At 43.4% G+C, this 17845-nt stretch overlaps 1 protein-coding gene across 3 annotated transcripts in view; it reads right to left on the bottom strand.

Annotated features, from left to right (window-relative positions):
• Positions 1-10706, bottom strand: part of SYNJ2 (synaptojanin 2) — a 66526-nt gene extending 55820 nt beyond the window's left edge. The window contains exons 1-2 of one of the 3 annotated variants that reach the window (XM_062640841.1): positions 10368-10706; positions 3498-3584 (exon numbers count right to left, since the gene is read on the bottom strand). In XM_062640841.1, coding sequence (XP_062496825.1) covers positions 3498-3584; positions 10368-10488 — 208 coding nt within the window. In that variant the 5' untranslated portion in view covers positions 10489-10706. Of the gene's footprint in view, positions 1-3497; positions 3585-10367 lie in introns of those variants that run through there. The other 2 variants (XM_062640840.1, XM_062640842.1) reach the window with 2 other exon arrangements.
• Between the last annotated feature and the right edge of the window lie 7139 nt (positions 10707-17845).

The following is a 17845-nucleotide window of genomic DNA, read 5'->3' as shown; positions in this document are numbered from 1 at the left end:
ACCTATGTGCTAATAATGTCAAAATACTGCCTTACATATGCACCCATTCTGACATCAGTGTCTAAATTGAACCCTGCAAAGCCAGCTCATTTAATACTTTACTTAAGATGTATTTGCCACTGCTAGATCTATTTTGGCAGCAACATCTTGGCTGAGATACAACTCAGAAACACTGTACAATTCATTTGCTGCCATCCATCTCACAAAAGAAAGCAGAAGAACTTAGTGAGTCATGTTAACAGACGTAAGTACATAGAAATGAATGTTATTTCTTGTGGGAAACATTAACTTTGTGAGCCAGTTTCACATATTTCATCTACTTTCCTGTGAAAAGCACGATCTACTTTGGCAGAAATACAATGTGATTTATTTGGATTCCTAAGTAGTGATATTTACAGATTAATTAAAGTGCTCAGAGACATCTTTGATGTCTCGGAAAAAAGTCTCCCCTTCTGCTCAACAAATATACTCTTAATATTCCAATGGAATGTACTTTTAGAAATATTTTCAGTTAATTTAGTAGGTATGGTCCGTAGGCTTTCAGTAGCAAGAAAAGAAATACTGATACTCCTGAACAGGTCGATGTGATCACTGCTGCTCATTGAAGAGCTGGCCAATTCTGCCATTGTTTGCAGCTACTAAAATACATTATATGAAAAATAAAGTTTTTCCTGTATGGACTGGTCCTGGCTGGATGCCAGATGCCCACCAAAGCTGCTCTATCACTCCCCTCCTCAACTGGACAGTGGAGAGAAATGAGAGACTCGTGGGTTAAGGACCGTGAGATACCATTCACCTATTACCATAATGGACTAAACAGACTCAACTTAGGGAAATCAGTTTTATTTACTAGCAATCAAACCAGAGCAGGATAATGAGAAATGAAGTGAAACCTGAGAACACCTTCCCCTCACCCCTCCAGTCTTCCTGGGCTTAACTTTACTCCTGATTTTCCCTACCTCCTGCCCCACAGCAGCACATGGGATGGAAGATGCTGGTTGTGGTCAGTTCATCACAGGTTGTCTCTGCCGCTCCTTCCTCCCCACAGAGAGGACTTCTCACACTCTTCACCTGCTTCAGCATGTGATACCTCCCACAGCAGACAGTCCTCCCTGAAATTCTCCAGAGTGCTTCCCACAGGCTGCAGTTCTTCACATACTTCCCCAGCGTGGGCCCCTTCTATGGGGTGCAGCCCTTCAGGAACAGACTGCTCCACGGTGGGTACATTCCATGGGGTGCATCCTTCAGGAACAGACTGCTTCAGTGTGGGCCCTCCTTGGGGTCACCAGTCCTGCAGCAAACCTGCTCCAGCATGGGCTCCTCTCCCCATGGGGCCACAGGTCCTGCCAGGAACCTGCTCCAGTACAGGCTTCCCACAAGGCCACAGCCTCCTTCAGGCATCGCCCTGCTCTGGTGCTGGGTCCACCTGCAGGCTGTGGAGGACATCTGCTCCACTGTGGACCTCCATGGGTTGCAGAGGGACAGCCTCCCTCATCACAGTCTGCACCACAGGCTTCAGGGGAATCTCTACTCTGGTACCTGAAGCACTTCCTCCTCTCCTTCTGAACTGAGCTTGGTGTCTGCAGAGCTGTTGCTCTCACGTGTTATCACTCCTCTCTCCAGCTGCAGTTGTGCAGGTTTTTTCTCCCTTAAGTGTGTTACCGCAGCGGTGCTATCACCACCACTAATGGGTTTGGCCTTGGCCAGCAGCAGGTCCGTCTTGGAGCTGCTGGCTTTGGCTCTATCAGACACAAGGGAAGCTTCTAGCAGCTTCTCACAGAAAGCCACCTCTGTAGCCCCCACTGCTACCTAACCCTTGACATCCAAATCCAATACAATTATTTTCTAGTGTTAATCTTTTATGCAATCAACAGCTAAAGGGATGGAACTTAGTTACCTGTTCAGCATCAGAAAATGTTTGCCTATCTTTGCTTACCATTACAGCATGACCCTCCTGACTTTTCACTCAATCACAGTTAGAAGTTTGCCTCCAGTTAATTATCCAATTACCAAGAAAATTTTTAACAATCCCTTCAAAAGGAATTCCTGTACCAGGACTTGTAATCAAAACCTGTAACTAGACAGAGGTGCAGTGATGAAATTCAGAGAGGGAAAACCTCACACTTTGAGGGTACTGAAGTTTACCGGCTGCTGTTCAAAAAGTAATATAAGGACATGGGATACACAGAAATAAAAAGATAAAAGAAGAAACGAAAAAGGCTGAGAAAATTTCACACCCCATTTAAAAATCATTCAACTTTGAATAGGAAGACCAAAACTGGATACGTTTAGTTCCCATCACATACAAGAAACTACATTCATCTGTAGCTTGAAGAGCTTGAATGCAATAGCTACGCTATTGTGTAACTAAATTTCCTATTACAACAGGATTCATTAGACTGCTATGAGGAAAAACAGATGCAAGTTCCAAGAAAAACTAATTACAAGTCCTCTGTTTTTAATTACATTAACGAACTGATACTAATCTCCATAGAAATGCTTAATTAATTCCACAAGAAACAAAACAAATAAAAAGCCCACATTCATTTTAAAAGACTAGATGAGCCTACAGTTTTAATTTATGACATAGAAATCTCTCTTGATTGCAGTTACCTCTTCAGATCAATCTCAAGTCATATTACTCAAACCATAAAATGGTAAGTAGGATATAAAAACCTACACTTACATCTACTGGTCTAAATACACCAGTGCTCACACCACCACTGCCTTTGGCAGATTCCTTGACCAAGCAGCAAGTTATATGGAAAACAGCCTTGTCATTCCTCCAAGTCGAAATTAAGGTTTACGCTAAGACGACGCTGGGAACAGGGCATATAGTGAATACAGATTTAATGCATCTTTTTCATGCAGTGAAGTCTGCTGTATAAGATACCTTCAAATCAATGACTCCAGCTCTCTTCCTAAAACACTGTATTTCTATTAACGTTCCTGTTGTCAATGTAATAGCAAGTCCTTTAGTAAATGAAGATTCCCAAACCTTACAGAAATTTACAGCAATGACAATAAATATTGTCTCAATGACTTTTAATAGCTGAAGTTAAAGGCCTGCTTCTGCAGATCTTTATCCATGTGAATTATTTAATTAAAGGCAATCGGGCGCTGTATCAAGGACTGGCAATCTGTAGTACCACAGTATCAGATGACCTTGATTAACCAATGTTTAAACAAAACCCTTCAAAAAAATAGTGAGAAATCACAGCTTGCCTTGGACAAACGCAGTAGGGTAAGATAGGGCAATTATCTTTATGCAGCTAAGAATGGTAGACAAAAGTGAGAAAAAATCCAAAATTCTTAGACTATCCTTTAGTGATATGCTTTTGGCACAGCATAGGAAAAGAAATGGATCTTTTCCAGACTGTACTTAACACAGTGCACTGTGTTAAGGAACAAGTTAAGGAACTGGACAACTTTATAGCCACTTGTTCTTGTTTAGCGTTATCTGGGCATTTTATAATCTCATATATATGGTTACTTACCACACTTAAGCTGAAGCTCTCCTAAGCAGCCATAAGCATCCATGAGTTTTTCATATTGTCCTTTAATTGCATCCTTTTCTTCTGGAGCTGAGAAACAAAATGAAAGGCAGCAAATCTTAGTTTTCCAGTCTTCACAAAAGTTTCAGATTGCTACTGCCTACACTAATGTTTTCCAGTTGATTTCGCTCAGTAAATGCATTACAAAGGTAGGTTTGAAATGCTGTAGGAACACAGCAAGTAAAAAGTGATGGGACAGAAAGGCATAGGACCTCCACATACAACCCTAGAAGAAAGAAGGGTGCTCACTACCTTTCCAAACAACATGATTATTAGTAATGTTCTTATTCTATGGTACAGATGTCAGATCAGTTTCAGAATACATAAAGGAATATACAAGCACATGTAAACTTTACACCAATCTAAAATAAGTACAAAAATAATAATTTATCTGGTCATAAGCTAAAATATAATGCATCTTCCCTTGATGTACAAAAAGAGATGCTTTCTGTTTCCAGATTCTAACAGTCTAATTTCAGATAGAGCTGCAATTTTTATGCAAGGAAAATAATGTGATGTAGGTACATCAGATGTTTTGATTGATATCCTACTGAAATCAGGTATGATTTCAATAGGAATTAAACATGTTTCAGTGAAGTAAGAGTTAGCATGGCCCAGACCTGTCACTAGCTACTTTTAAGTAAAACCAAAGTACTTCCTGAATGGGTAAGTCTGTGTTTTCTATATATTTCCCAACAAGGAGAGAGGTTAACCTCATGAAAGAGGAAAACAGCCTGTATCCTCAAATGCCCTTTTACTTTTGAACCACAGATAAATAGCAACATGGTACTTCAGAGTTTAGCTAATACTTTAAAATCTTATGCTCCTAATAAGCTTCAGCAGTTAAAAAAAAAAAAAAATCTGAATTCTCTGGCATTAACTGCCTGCAATAGATGACAGAATAGAACAGAAAAGAAAAACAAACTTTTCTTTGTAAGCCTCAAGAGGCAAGTAGCTCAGTGAGAAGCATGAAAACAAACAAATATCCTGTATATTGCTGACATTTTGAAGTGAAAGGAAGGACAATTCCACTTGCAAAATTCCTTAGCAGAGGCAACCCCCCGAAGGAAATCAAAACGCATTAGTCTCAGTTCTTGCACGCATGACAACTAAGGAAGACTTGTTAATTTTTTTCTTAATTTTATTTTTGCTATCAGACTTTCACAACTTATCTATTCTGCTTTCTTAGAAACACTGAGTGACTCAGGAAAAACTAGTAAAACATTGATGCCACACACACCAGAGAAACAAAACATAAGCAATAGAACAATTGTTACTCTGGACGGTAATGATCTAAATATACAGTAACAGCACCACTTAAGAGCTCAGACTCTGGAAGCTCAATTCTCTGGCACTTAAAACTTCAGCAAAATCAGTTTTCTGGTGGCTTCTGCACATGACATTGGCATGTATGGAAGCCACCAGTTTCCCAGGTCAAGCCAGTGGCATCACATGCACATCAGCTCCAGGCACGGGACTTTTCCAAATGCACAGACAAATAGTTGTGTTTTGTCAGTACCGGTACAGAAATATGCCATAATTCTGGGCAAGTCATTTGACAGAACATTTGCCTGCACAATCGCATCAGGAGGCACAGGCTCCAAAGACAAAGCTCCAGAAGAACTTTGGGCTGCATTGCCACTCTTTTTGGCTGGCTAACAGCTTGCCAGTAACTTCTACCATATGGAATATTCTGTTATTTATGCTAGGGTTCATTTTCTCCCTGAAGCAATTTGGGTTCAGAAACCAAAAAAGTGACAGTGAACTTTTCTCAATATCTCCAAAGACTCAGCACACTTAAGACTTCACCCACAGATATTTTGAGAGGGAAGGAACATGCCTGTGGGTCACACACACGGAGAGGCCAGAATATTTTAGTGCATACAGACCACATTTATATGGCAAAAAAGAATATCCCTCTATTATAGATACTGATGGAATTTGAAGTCCCCTGACCCATTACACTCCTTGGTGTTGCACAAACTCCCGAGATGCACCGTGACCACCGTCATTTGGCAAGGGCCAGGACAGGGGCCCCAGGCACCAGAGGTCAGGTAGCAGCTCCCACATGCTGCACCCCTCCATAAGGGCCCATTTGACCTGGGGCATGACTCCTCTGGGCTGCAAGAGCCTCTAGCCACCATGGCTCTGTCTTGCTCCATGCCCTGTAGACATGCAGGTGAGGATACAGGCATCATCCCTCCAACACTGGGAGGTCTTTGCTGGATTCTGACAGACCCTAGCCAACTTTTTTTTTCTTTTTTGGAGGGGGTGAGGGAGAAGGAGAAGGAAACCAGTATAAAAAACAATACATAGAAAGGATGACTAGAGTGTTACTTTAAGAGGATATGATTTCAGAGGGCCTGAGCCAAGTTCATAGAATCACAAAATAGTTAGGGTTGGAAAGGACCTTAAGATCATCTAGTTCTAACCCCCCTGCCATGGGCGGGGGTGCCTCACACTAAACCATGTCACCCAAGGTTTTGTCCAAGAAATGTTTATAAAATCTTAAAAAATTCTTAATGAAATCTCAAAAAACTGCCATCAAAATCTGGTTGAAACATCTCCCAGAGTATTCACAAACAGTGCTAGGACACAAGAGAATGACTAGACAGAGAACAAAACTAATTGATGTGCTACTACCTTTGCTGGATAAAGAGAGTTCAAGGGATAAATTACTATAAAACTCTAAAGGCTTAGCATTTTTAGTTGGTAACATGAAAATTATTTCTGTGTTTCTCTGTCAAATGTTCCAAAGCCAGGGGTTTTATTCTGCAACGCCTTTCATAAAAACTCTGAAATACAGAGGCAAGGCAATGAGAGCGGTCTGCTTGAAAACTTAGGATGAGGACTGGATGTTTAACTATACTCTGCTCACATGTAAAATCCTTCCTTTTTCAAGCCAGACAGCTTGAGATCCACGCATACATGCATATATAGTTAATGAACAATACTGCTACAGAAGCTGATGAAACTTGTGAAAAAGTTTTCCACTTAGAGAACAAGTCAAGTTTGCAAATGCATAGTGCATTTGTTTACTATTTACTAATAAGTATAGGTAACTAAACAGCACACATAGTAATTACCAAACTCCATGAAAGCTTCCCATTAATATTCTTAGTAAACTTCCCTTCTATTAAGCATATAATTGAGAATGCACCTTTCTGCAATAATTACAACTGTGTTGTGTTCATAACAACTTTACCGACCTGCACTGTCTGCACTCCTCAAGTACCTAATATCAATTATGTAAAAGCTCCTGATGTAAATTATATATAAGGCTGGCATGTTAGCTCAAAATTGTAACCCCTGCAAAACAAGAGGCACACAACAATTCAATGAAACTAAGCTTCAATAAACTCAACTAAAAGTGACATTTTTCCATGCATAAAATATTTTAGAGCCGATGAACACCACCATGCATATATATACAACTTCACATGGCCTATCCAAGCGCAACTTCCTCCTTGTGAAAGCTGCAAATTCAATTTAACGGCTAGCAGGAAAAGCCAGACATACTGTCCAGCTGTACACAATTTCCTTTATTCAACCCTTCCTTAAGGCTGATGCCCCAGACTTCAGCAGGATCCAGCATGGTTCTCAAACACAGGGTACTCAGAAAAGTCAGTGACTGGAGTAAGAGGGAAGAGAGGTACCTTGGTTCCAGGTCCAACATTAAGGACAGGCATAACAATACCTACAACTTACACATGAAACTGAAGAAAGAGCTCTTAAAGAAAAGAGTCTGGTACCAAATTACAGATTCCAGGTCTTCCCTCAGATTCTTAAGCCTGATTCCGGAAATAGACACCTGCTTAGCTGCAGGTAATGATAAATATGTGTATTTCCATACTACACACATATTTGTCCACCTAAATACAAAACTAAAGCTAATTGTAAACATTGAATGTACCTACAGCACAGAAACTGTATTCTGTGTAAAAAAAAAAAAAGAAGAAGAAAGAAAGAAAGAAAAACATAACACAGGTAAATAATTACCACTTCCTGGTTTTGCATCCCTCCCCCTGCAAGGCTATACTCTGACTTCACTAAGCTGCATCAGAGAACCGCACACACACTCGCAACTGAAGCCGCACAGGAGGCACAGAGTTGCTCTGCTGAGTATACAAACACCTTAACTATATATAAGTTTGTCTCTAGTAAAGGTTTAATTCCCAGATCTGTGAGTGAAACCGATGGAAAAGCTTCTAAACGTTTTTCCAAAAACATGCATATTTCCAAAAACATGCACTTAGGATCCACCATAAGAGGTGCTCTAACATCCCGTAGTAAAAACAACTGCAGAATCAAAGTACTCAGAAAAAAAAAAATAAAAAAAATTATGTGTACCTTTAGCTCTGCCCTTGAAAAACATATTTTTATGCTGAATTTCAATAGCAGAGCATTCCTGCCAACATCATTTCACTAAGATTACTTTCTATAATAAAATAACTGTATTTCCTGCACTGTAGATTACATCAGTGACTACCTTGACAGCAGTTCAGAACTGATTTCTTAGATTTCTTTTTTGTAACTCCACCACTTGATGATTCCCACTCCCTGCTGCCACTTGAACAAGGTTAAATTCAACATTTAAACTTCTTGTAGTACAGAAGTATTATAGAAGCACTTGAACTTTCAAAAAAGGGGTAGCTGTCATGCCGGTTCAAGGGCAGAAATACTTACTAATTATGGAAAAAGAATAATGAACAATGACTAAAATTTGTTCTTGGGCCTTCATCGTCTATCCATGATTATTTCTCTTGACAGTTCACTCAACATGAGACTCCTGTTGCAAAACCACATAAACTGTTTGACAACTTAAGCGCTCCAGGTTTATGTATCTGCTTCTATTTAGTGTGGAAGTAAGGCACAGTTGCAAAATTCCTCCTCACCACAGGTATGCAATTTTTAAAAAGACTTTATTTTAGACACAGAAAATTAGACAGAGAAGCCAAAATTAACACAATCCTAGGGCTAGTACATCTGAAACCACACATATACAAAGTTTATGTTAACCTCTACTGGAGCGCTCTATGGTTAGTAACAACCTAAATGCCAGTCAAACAAAACAGAATTCCTGTTGTTTCTATTCCCACCCTGGCTGCAGAGTTTGCTCTTCACAATTACTGTAAATTTACCATCATAATTCCTATTGCTGGTTATCCCCTCCTTTTCTGGTCCTTTGCTGCAGTAACAGAAGAAATAAACAGGCTCAACTGGATAAACTAGCTTTTCCTACAATATAGCAAGCAATCCAGGCTGGAAAAGAGAAACCAAATTAAATTAAAGACAAAGTTATTAACATGGAGTGGCTGGATGCCAAAGCATACATGATTATTACGGTTATCTCTAGTGGTGACACTGGACTTTCAAAAGGTAACACTGGACTTCAAAGGTCATGACAAACACGCTTTTATACTAGCCACCATACAGATCACTAGTTCAAAATTCTTCTAGTGTACATTTTAAGAAAAACTACATAAATTCGCTAATCTGATCTTTATCATGGCAGATCAAAATTTTTACACCATCAGAACTATCCTCATGAAAATCAACTGCCACCTCATGACCTTTTTGGCTTCCTTCAGTCAAAAATCCCCAACACTAAAATGTCTTGCCATCATGTATCATAGAAGATTCAGCTCAGTGGACCTGGATACTGAGATGACATTGTGACTGACACTGTACAAACCATAGCATACATAAACTGTGAGCTCTTTGCAGTAAAAACTTTTAAGTCTTCCCTTTCCTTTGCACTGCTTGAATACAGACTCCTACAACACCGATTAGTAGCATGATTACAGGAACAATTAAGTATTACCTGCAAAACAATTTAACAACCCAGCACAAGCACATGTTCCCTGCACTACTTTTTGCACCTTACGTCAGTTACCTCATTTTTCTGTGTGTGCCTCAACAGCAGCATTACATTAACTCACGGTTGGCAAGTATAAGAACACAAGATGAGACAACCTTTGGCACATCTACAACTTCCACTGCCTCAGGTGGGACTCAAGCGCTTCTGATAAGGCCCAGACGCTCAGGTAACCATATACAGTGCAAACGACATGGGCAGGCACAGTGCCACAGCAAGATGCCAGGTTTTCTTACGGGACATGAATCTCAAGCCAAAACAATCCCAGCTGTGAAATGAATATCTATGCTGGTGTTTAGCACCCAATACAGCTGAACAGAAATTTCTTCAAGAGGCACTGGGGCCCGTCCCTTTAGCTGGACCCCCTCTGCAGTGTTCTTGTACGAATCTGCAATCAGTAAGACTCATACAAGGCTGCAGAGTACAAGTCTTGCACGCGAAAGATGTCCTGTGCCAAGACCCCACAGCCACCAGACAGGTGGGTGGCCTCTCCTGCTTCTTCCACCTGGCTGCTGCTGAGGATGCTAAAGGCATCCAGAACAGAGGAGAAGCCTGTCAGCCACCGATCAGGCCTGCGGATTGCAGAGGGAGGAGATGCTGGCCAACCCTCCATGTGTAGCACGAGGTGACAGGGGGGCACTCCAAAACGGCAGCGAGAGGGCAGGGCTGGAGTGCTATGCCGGAGGCCGGGCTTTACAGTGAGGCGAGTTCCCTACGGCCTGTGTCCCACTGGGCCCAGGTCTGCGCTCTCCCTTCCCTCTCTCCAAGCCTCCGGGGAGAAAATGTCCCAAGTCCCCGGGCACCGGCCGCTGCCAGTACCCCGGCACCCCTCCGCAGGCACCAGCCGCTTACCCACCGCCACCAGCCGACTACCCACGGCCTGGACTCCCCGCCACGCACAGCGCGGGATGCGAAGCCCGGCCCGGGGCACTTACTGAGCGCCGCCACGGTGCCGGCCTCCAGCAACAGGCAGTCCTGGCGGGTGCGCGACTCCAGCAGAGCGCTCGGCCCCGGCTCCTGCTTCCAGAGCAGCCGTAGCCCTTTGCTCAGAGCCATGGGAGCCGCCGGTCGTAGTAAGAAAAGTGCAGGGGGGGGCAGTGGAGAAGAGATGCGACCCCTAACGCGGGTAGCGAAGAAGCCTCCCGTCTCCTCAAGCGCTCGGAGCACGGCGCTCGGGGGGCCGCCAACAGCCCCGCGCCCCCACGGGAGCTCCTCCGAGCGCGGTGTCCCCGGTTCCCGGCAGCCTGCTTCACCCGGCAGCGAGGACGCCCAGGGAGCCGGCCACCTCAGCAGGCTCCAAGTGCCTGCGCTCAAGCGGGGACGAGAGCGGGGAGTTCACGGCAGCCGTTTCCCCTCGTCTCCTGTGGCCCGGCCGCTGCTGCCTCCTCCCCGGGGAGCCCCCGGCTGCGGCCAGCGGGGCGGGCACGACCTTCTCTTCTGCTCACCGGCTTTGTCCTCCCACTCACTCTACCCTGAAAACTTTCCGGAGTTAACTTTCTCCCTCTCGCTCCGCGGCTGCGGCTCCTCCTCCTCCGGGACAGGTACGGGCCGGGGCGCCGGCGGGGCGCCACCGCCTGCCCTGCCTGCTGGGGGGGGGGCGGGGAAGAGCGGCGGCTCGGCGGGGCGCTGTGGGGACAGGCCGACTCGGCCCGAAGCCGGCGCTCCACACCCTGCGTGGCCCGCGGCCGCTGAGGTGAAGCCCGCCACCGAGCCCCCGACAGCGCGGCGAGGGGGTTCAGAGACCAGTGAAACGCCTGGAGTCCCCGAAATGGCTTTCTCAGGCCGCGCGTCAGGGTGAGGCGGCTGCTGCCCGGGTTTACCCCGGGAGAGGCTGCGCTCCTCCCCGCTTCCTGTGGGGAGCGGCTGCCCGGGCGGGCGGCGGTTGAGTGATTCCCGCGGCCGCGGCAGCGGAGTCGAGCCATAACCCAGCACCGCCAAGTCCACCACTAACTCGTGTCCCTAAGCGCCACATCTCTGCGTCTTTTTAAGTACCTCCAGGCATGGTGACTCAACCGCTTCCCTGGGCAGCCTGTTCCAGTGCTTTCCATCGTCATAGCCCAATTCCATTCATCCGCCCAGCAAAACTACGTTGTCTGTACATTAACCCAAAGATCGTTCTCTGACAACGGTGCTAGCACCAGCTGGAGCATTTGTCTCTGGAAATACCTCCACTGTGCTACCCGGCTCTCTTTGTTAGAACCAAGGAAAGTTGAGGAGCAAGAGGAACACTAGGCTTTATTCAGACTAGTCTTTAAATAAGGCTTAATTGCAGTATCTGTTAAAGATTTAAAATGAAAATTGGGAGGCTTCTCCTTCAAACCACACTGTTCATCCTATGACTAACTGAGCGAAATGTGTTCAGACCAGAGAAAACTCGCTGTATTTTTTAGCAGAAAGTACAGTCCTGTTTATACACAGGTAAATTAAGCACAATTCTAATTTGTTAATATTGTAGAATTATACTTTACAATTATATGTAGAGAAAACTGCAAAATTCAAACCACCAAAATTACCATCTGTCATTACTCTCTGACATAAACATGGAGAACATCAGTCATGGCTGTGCTCTACCAGCTGGAATAGAAGTCAGAGAAGGACTTCGGGGTGCTGGGCAATGAGAAGATGAACATGAGCAGGCAGTGTGCACTTGCAGCCCTGAAAGCCAACCGTATCCTGGGCTGCATCAAAAGGAGGGTGACCAGCAGGTCGAAGGAGGTGATCCTGCCCCTTTACTCTGCTCTTGTGAGACCTCACCTGGAGTATTGTGTGCAGTTCTGGTGTCCTCAACATAAAAAGGACATGGAACTGTTGGAACAATTCCAGAGAAGGGCCACAGAGATTATCAGGGGACTGGAGCACCTCCCGTATGAAGACAGGCTGAGGAAGTTGGGGCTGTTCAGCCTGGAGAAGAGAAAGCTGCATGGAGACCTCATAGCAGCCTTCCAGTATCTGAAGGGGGCCTATCGGGATCCTGGGGAGGGACTCTTAATTGGGGACTGTAGTGATAGGACAAGGGTTAACGGGTTAAAACTTAAAGAGGGGAAGTTTAGATTGGATATAAGGAGGAAATTCTTTCCTGTTAGGGTGCTGAGGCACTGGAATAGGTTGCCCAGGGAGGCTGTGAATGCTCCATCCGTGACAGTGTTCAAGACCAGGTTGGATGAAGCCTTGGGTGATATGGTTTAGTGTGAGGTGTCCCTGCCCATGGCAGGGGGGTTGGAACTTGATGATCTTAAGGTCCTTTCCAACCCTAACTATTCTATGATTCTATGATTCTAAATATAACAGTCCCTGCTCTCATTGAACTTCATGGAAACAAACTGAAAAGCAGGTACTGTCTTCCTGTCACACACCTCAGTTTTATTTATTTTATAACTAGTAGTAATTTGAAACTAGAAATTAATTTTAGTTATGTTTATGGTGTCTTCTTAAAACAAGTAGCATTCTGAAAAATGTAGTAGGAAAAGTGGGATTGGTGTTTGCACTGGGCTTTTAATTTTTCCTCTGATCCTATTAATTAATACAGCATATAGGGTGAGATAAAGAATGCTGGGTAATGTAAAAGAAATGACTCAGAAGCAGTCTGACTTAACTGACCAGGATGAAAAAAAGCGAGGGAGCTCACAGCTCAAAGTTTGGGGGTTTTAGAGGATATAAGAAAGAGTGTGCATTAACCATTCTTGATTTTAAACAGAAGGGATGCCTTTCTTACAGCTATCCTATGGGAATGGTAGACCAAGAATCCATTTGTATCTATCTTTGTCACCTTTCATCATGACCTCTTTCCTTAGAGAAAAGTGCTTATGTGAGATGAAACTCCAAAAGTATCACTTAAACAATCTGAGCTGCTTAACACAGTTGTATCACATATGATTTTAAGAAGCTGTCCTGCATCATGCACTCATGTATCTTAAAATGATAATAATAAAACCCACCACTTTCTTGTGTGTCCTTGCCTTTGAGGCATGATTCCTTATAGTCCTCTTTGAAATCCATCAGAAGAGTAAATTATCACTTGGAGGACACTGGTTTGTCACTCCCTGTTGCTCACGCTTTAGTAGGCTTTTTCCATGAGTGCTTTTCACTGCAAATTCCAAGAACACACAATTTAGGATTGTTAATAAAAAGCTGACTGTCAGATTTGTTGGGCAAAATACTAGAGAAAGCACCAGTGCACCTGGGATAGTATTTTTTCAGCACCTCAAATCGATGTGAGAAGTTCAAGGTGGAAAACTGGAAACCTTTTAGCAGTGTGTTTTCAGAGGTCTCTGGCTGCAAAACATCCACAGTGCAGGAAGATGCATTTTTAAAGGTGTGATGTTGTGATTATTGAAAAAGCAGTAAGTCAGTTAATTAGACTTTTTGTCACAGGTCTGTTACCTTAGAAACACAAGACTGAGAAAGCAACTATCTGAAAATGGTGAAGATGAATGGTGAGTAAAGCCATACGCTTTACAAACCTCCCCCGCACAGAATGACATCCAGAGTGAGAGCACAGATGGGAACTTTTCTCCATATATCAGGAGGACATGCAGAGATTTCCCTTACCTCATTTTATGGCACTCAAGATCCTTTCATCTGACCAAACTGACTATGATTTAATGCATTAAAGTCTATTTTTAAGGAAAAATGTTGAGATTGATAGATCATCTTCTAGTTGACATTTGGAGCTGAGCTGTCTTGCTCTGGAGCATTTGTATGTGAGCATCATGGAAACTGATTAGGTCCCACAGTCATTTGGAGAGTCCCCCAGGTGAATTCACTCCCTTCTACAGCATCTGTATTCACCCAGGCCATACACCCTCATAAACTCCTCTGCATTTTTTCATTCCATCCTCCTTTCTCAGTGGATTTTTTCTTTAATCTTCTGCCTTGATAGTTTCATCATATTAGTTCATTTGCCTCTCTTCAGACTCCCATCTTTAGTTCTTCATCACTCTTTCTACCTCTGAGCAGTCACAGATATTTTGCATTGCTTTTTGAATGTTCCCATGGCTAAATAGTGGGAGGTGATCTGCTATCTTCAGCTGAGAAAAGCACTAGGTCTGTGGGCTATCTCTATTACTCTGTAATAGTGGGAGTATTTTGGAGAGTGGAATGTCTTGTCAGCAGTAGTGCTCCTTTGCTTTCCATTTTTTCTCCTTCCAACTACTTTTCCAGCTCCTGTCTTTATAGGAGGGGGTAGTGGTGGTGATGAGATCTTTCTCTCTTCCTGTCAGAAGGGGAGGAATCCTTATTATGCCATGTTTGCTGACTGCAGAACTATGTGAAATACGTTCAAACAAAATTGCAGCACTGATATGTCTGAGGGCCAGCCTTCACAGTAGGAGGATATAGCCTTCAGCTGCTAAATAAAGTTTAGTTCCTGTTAACTCACCTGTGGCATGAACTGTGTTGATGTCCACACTATTTTTATATATATGCCACCATCAGAAATTCAGCTCTTACCTCAGCTGTGTACACACCTCTGTGTACTTTCTGAACAATCCTATCTTCTTCCAAGTCATTATTCAGTTAGGTCCACATTTCCTATCCCTTCCCCTCCCCAGCCTTTTTTTTTACCTCTTGAAGCATGCTATGCAGTGTAATGGGGTAGTGGGTAGTTTAGAGGGTCTGGATAACTGCCTTAGTGAAGAAGAGTCCTGCATGCTGATTTTAGCAGGTGGCATTGTATGTTTGCCTGGAGACGGTCAGAAGTGTAACAACAGGGGTGTTACAAAGCAGAGTTTAGCAGAACTGGGAAGAGTAGGGTGTATTTGGCTTAGATGGCTACCTGTCTCGGAGATCTGTGTGAACCCCATATCCTTGACTTGAGGGTATAGAATGGGTGAATGTCCCTGTAGTATTACTTGTCTGTCTTTCTGTGCTATTGAGTGATCTCTACAGTCTGGGGCTCTTGTACAAAAAGCTTTGGTGATACACAACAGAAACAAACAAAACATACCTGCCTGTGTCCACTATTATGCTATTGCAAACAGTGGTAATTTTAAACTCTGGGATTAAACATAGAAGATTACTTATGATGGCATTTCCTGGGGATTTCTGGCCATGTGCACATGGCCTCAGTGGTCACAAATTCCTCAGGAAATGTGTGTGCCCACAAGGTCACTAAAAACAGTTTGTTTTTTTGCCTTTTATGAGCAACTTGTGACTTCAGTAAGTAAAGGAGAAATAGGGGAAATATCTCAGCACAGCTTTTCCTGGACATAACATTTAAAACAACTAGTCACTGCTGCTAATACACGAAACTTTTAATTGTTCTCACATTTTCTAGTAAATATTATGATAACTTTTATTTAAAGCTGAATTTGCCACAGAGAAGTACTCGCAACATTTGTAGGATAAAGTGCTCAAAATGTTGCTCTGAAAGTAGCTGTGGGTTTTTAATGTCACCTCTTACCCTCTCAGTGAAATTGAAAAAAGAGCTTTCTATTCTAGTTGGCTATGCTTGTCTTGACTGCATGAAAAACTTCGTGTGCAGAAGACATCTGGTACTTTGTTACAGAGATAGTCTGATATACTCTGAGCTAGGTCACAGTTTCTCTACAAAGTCAACACCATTTCCTTACAAATACTTCTGAAGAGCATGAGAAGCACGGGTGATAAATCAGTATGCTCTGTGTGTTCAGACCTTACCATGAGTGTTAAGACGAGTGCTGCAGAGACATTTTCTTTGCTTAAGCCAGTGACAGAATTTTCAACCTTCCACTCCTGTTTTTACAACCTTTCTTGATGAACTTGCCTTAATCCTTTCCCTTGGGGACCGTGATCCTTACAACAGGAAAAAGAAACTTTTAATACTAATATTTCTCTATCAGTATTACCCTTTAACCAATTATTTGGAAAGAAGAGGGGTGGGTTAATAAAGCAGACCTGAGCTTCCAGTTCAGTGGGACACTAAAACATATGTCTAAGTATATCAGTAACCTAAATATCACACAGCTCCCTGCTTGGGGGAGACTTCTCGAGTGACTAAATAGTGCAGGTTCAGCTGCTAAAGCTGATTGGACTGGAAGCCAGCTGGCTTTAGGTTCAGACTGTCAGGGCCTATATAGCTGTAGGCTGTAGCTGCAGATTGGCAGAAGTTTGAGCTGTGAATTGAAGCTCTGAAGGTTGTCCTGGGTTCAGCAGTAGCAGTCATGTTTCTCCTTCTTGGTAGCTGGTGCGGTGCAGTGTTTTGACTTTCAGCCTGGGAACAGAGCTGATACCAATGTTTTGGTTTGGCCAAGGACTTTGTGAGCCTCATGCTCTGCCAGGGAGGAAGGGAAGCCAGGAGGAAGCAGAGACAGGACACCTGACCAAAACTGACCAAAGAGGTATTCCATACCACAGCACGTCATGCCCAGGATGTAACTGGGAGTTAGCCGGAAGGGCTGGGAGACTGCAGGGTTGGAGGAGGTATCGGTCGGAGCTTGGTTGGGCTTGGGGGGCGAGTTATCGGTTGGCTGGTGGTGAGATGTTGTATTCTCTTCCCTTGTTATTTCCTTTATCATTATTATCATTGGTGGTAGCAGTAGTGATTTGTGTTATACCTTAGTTACTAAACTGTTCCTATCTCAACCCGTGGGAGTTGCATTCTTTTCGATTCTCCTCTCTGTCCCTTTGGGAGTAGGGGGAGGGCAAGAAAGGGGGGGAAGTGAGTGAACGAGTTGCCTGACTGGGTTTAAACCACAACAAGGTGTACCAGGAGTAGCTGAGAGATGCTCTGGTAGAGTGTTAACTGTTTTATAAATGCTGCTGCTGAGAAAATGTGTTTGAAGTGTTGCTGGGAGGTCTGTGGAATTTCTCACCTCCTCTTCTACTTAGATTTTAACTGTGTGTGCACTAAATGAAAGAGCTGTAGCTAGAGAGGCAGATTGATATTAGCCTTTTCTTATGAAGACTATTTTCAGTAACAGCTGCTGTTTTAAAGCTTAACTTCCTTCATCCCCAAACTATGTGCAGATGAGCAGTCAGACAGTGTTTATTTAGGCAGTAATAATGACCAGACGACCAGATAAAATTTTTATTCTTTCTTCCAGACTGACATGCTTATGGTTAGTTATAGGTATTCCTCTATTATGTTCAAAGGACTAGGAAGCCACAGAGTTTTCCACTGCTTCTTGCCTCACTTTCTGGAACTCCTGATAGGAAAAACAAAATGCTTCATAAAATAGTTCAAAATTAAAGTGTACTGCTTAATATCCACACAGAGAGTGGTGCAGCATGTATGTTGGCATGTTTTATCAGTGAACATATGGCTTTTCTTATCTGGACAAATTGTGCACACCTGTGTTGAACATCAACAGTGAAAGCAGGGGTTTTATGATTACCCCGTATCAGGGGATACGGTTTTGATGAGGTGGAAAAGGCTTTCCTCTTGTCTGTGAACCAACTGTAAAGAAAACTCTAGAAAGGGGCAATCCCAGATTGC

The sequence above is a fragment of the Pezoporus occidentalis genome, unplaced genomic scaffold (genome assembly GCF_034315485.1).
Source record: "Pezoporus occidentalis ecotype Australia unplaced genomic scaffold, CSIRO_AGI_Poc_V1 ctg67, whole genome shotgun sequence".
In the NCBI taxonomy this organism is placed as follows: Eukaryota; Metazoa; Chordata; class Aves; order Psittaciformes; family Psittacidae; genus Pezoporus; species Pezoporus occidentalis.
This window is presented reverse-complemented; position numbering and strand designations above follow the sequence as displayed.